Source organism: Portunus trituberculatus, chromosome 47, assembly GCF_017591435.1.
Source record: "Portunus trituberculatus isolate SZX2019 chromosome 47, ASM1759143v1, whole genome shotgun sequence".
Classification (NCBI taxonomy): domain Eukaryota; kingdom Metazoa; phylum Arthropoda; class Malacostraca; order Decapoda; family Portunidae; genus Portunus; species Portunus trituberculatus.
In genome coordinates this window covers 36,136,384-36,138,883 of record NC_059301.1, presented here as the reverse complement: position 1 = coordinate 36,138,883, position 2,500 = coordinate 36,136,384, and the positions used below count along the sequence as shown (strand labels likewise).

General features: G+C 37.6%; 1 protein-coding gene across 3 annotated transcripts in view; it reads left to right on the top strand.

Moving 5' to 3' along the window:
• The window catches only part of LOC123520737 (CLIP domain-containing serine protease 14D-like), a 13,907-nt gene extending 11,435 nt beyond the window's left edge, over nt 1–2,472 (top strand). For all 3 annotated transcript variants that reach the window (XM_045283295.1, XM_045283294.1, XM_045283296.1), the window contains 2 exons: nt 128–283; nt 444–2,472. In XM_045283295.1, the coding sequence (XP_045139230.1) occupies nt 128–283; nt 444–601 (314 nt within the window). In that variant the 3' untranslated portion in view covers nt 602–2,472. The remainder of the gene's footprint in view (nt 1–127; nt 284–443) is intronic.
• Nucleotides 2,473–2,500: the final 28 nt, after the last annotated feature.

Sequence of the window (2,500 nt, the reverse complement as noted above, 5' to 3'; positions counted from 1 at the left end):
GGTTGCGCATTAATCCATCTTCCTTTTTTTAACCTACAGTAAAAAGAAAAATATAGTGCCTGGTTATACTTCACAGAAATTGTAGCTCTCCCATCAACTGAGCCACCTTCTCTGTCTCACCCAATAGGTCCCCTCAATCCTGTCACTCCAGATGTACTACAGCAGGTTCTCCTTCCCATCAACGAGGGAAACGTTTGTAATCAATTGAAAAGTGGCTATCCGAATCGTCGATGGACTCTGTGTGCTGGCGGGGAGGGCAAGGACACCTGCAAGGGAGATTCAGGTGATTGTTCTTTTCTGATTACTTATTCACAAATTTACAAATTTGCTGGATCGTTAATTGAGACAAAAACAAAGTAATGGCACGAGTATTAGAATACAGCAAGGTGTTATTTTACTAGTACATTGTTTGCCAAATTATGGAATTCTTTCCTTCCCAACAGGCGGACCACTCATACTGAGTAATAAAATTGGAACCAAAGGATTTGTGGTGGGCATCACAAGCGTGGGACCAAAGGTGTGTGGCAGGCAGAAGACTCAGGCCCTTTACACCAATGTTCACTTTTACGTGCCGTGGATCCTCAAGAACCTGCGGCCTTAGAAGACTCAGCTACGCTGTATAAAATTATAGAGGAACTGAAGAGACTCGTTTGGACACTTAGGGTACAGAAGGATCTGTATGTCCGGAGTTTTCGAAAATGCAAAATTAATGAAACTCCAAGATTCTTATTATTTCTTGTGAATTTCATGTGAATGTATCAGTAGAATGAGACTTTATGGTTTTGTCCATTATTATGTGCAGTCACACAAAACTACAAAACTTTGAGTACTGTCATACAATTTACACATTTGCAGTCTTATTTCTTACACAAAAACAAGTATCAGGGCCACAAATACTGATTACGCATAGTATCTACTATACCAAACAGCGCACTCCGTGAAACTCAAATAGTTTTACTGCCGAATCTCCTACAATGTTGGTATAGGATCTTTGGTAAGACGCTGCAGAATAATGTGGGAAATATTCTTATTTATCCTTAGAACATATGTATGTAAAATACATTGACTTTAAAGCAATATGAATCTGGATTTTGCGAGCATATTCACAAAAATGATACTTTATTAGTAAATACATTAAGACTGTCACAAGTGGTGGTGCAGAAAGCGGGGCATTTCGCAGGGTTGATGATATTTGCTGCTGTCACAAGGAATACTATGCAGTCTATACAGGAGGTAGCCAGAACCAGTATCCTTTTTCTTCACCTTAGACTGATGTCACACCGAAGTTAATGGAAAAGATGTGTACGTACACTAGCCCCGTTGTTGTCAGGGACTTGTTCTCACCAGAGTTGTGTCCATGGAGCTCAAAGGCTGAACCAGACCTATCGAGGACATAAGCGACATTGTTGATATATTGGTCGATGTGTATCTTCCACTCTGTTTTTTGCTTAAATGCTTAAATAATTTTAGTATAATATATATAAAATATGTAAATATATGTAGTGTGTGTAGTTTAGAATCCCGAGCAAAAGGGTGTGTCTTTAAGGCACAGACTGTTACTGTAGTCTGTGATATTGATACGCAAAAACAAATATGCAGAGAGGAATCGAGGAGGGTTGGCCTCCTCACTTAAGAATCAGAGTTGTTCTTTCTCTCGGGTCTTCTATTTATATTCTATTTGGGTAGGTAAGAGACATGCAGGGAATGGTATTACGAGCAGGCTTTTATTTTTATTTTCATTTTTATTGTTTTCTATTTGTCTGTTCTCCCCAATGCATAAAAAAAATACGTATATACAAATGTTTTTTGTTTTCTGAAGAGTGATCTCCAAGCCAACATCCAGACATTCACTATCCTGAGGTGTGTTTGCTATCAGATTAATCAAAAGTGTTGGGAAGGTATACGTATCACATGTATATTTGGTTTATGGTGGCGCACGATGGCTTCCAGTCTGTCTTTATATGAGAGCATGATTGCAAGCTCAGTGAGGGAAATCGAAGATTGGAAAGAACTTTTCACTCCAGTATAGTAATGTGGGTATTGTAGGCTTTGAATGCAGTAACCTTTGACTAGAACCTCGAATTTTGTTTGAATGCAAATGATACTTTTCTCCACTGGCTTGCTGTCAGTGCTAATTATACATATTCATAAATTTACAAAACACTTTAATGTTCACCAGACTTGTGTATCCTTAAGGGAGTTGTCTTAGTGTTGCTTATATAGTTTCACTTCTGATACATACGATCTTGCAAAGTTCAGGAAAAAAATACTTTGGAGAAGTTGTATGAGTTTCCAATGAAAGGGTCTCTCCATCTTTATAGTCCAGTAGAATCATGAAGATTGCATGTTCAGTTTGGTAGTAATAGCATAAATATTGAACTTCTGATTATGTCTACAGACTTAGTAAACAACATGTCTAAAATATGTGATTTCTATACTACCATAATGTGTAAAATATAGTGTATAACTTAGCATTATTTTTTTTAAGGCATTTACTTTC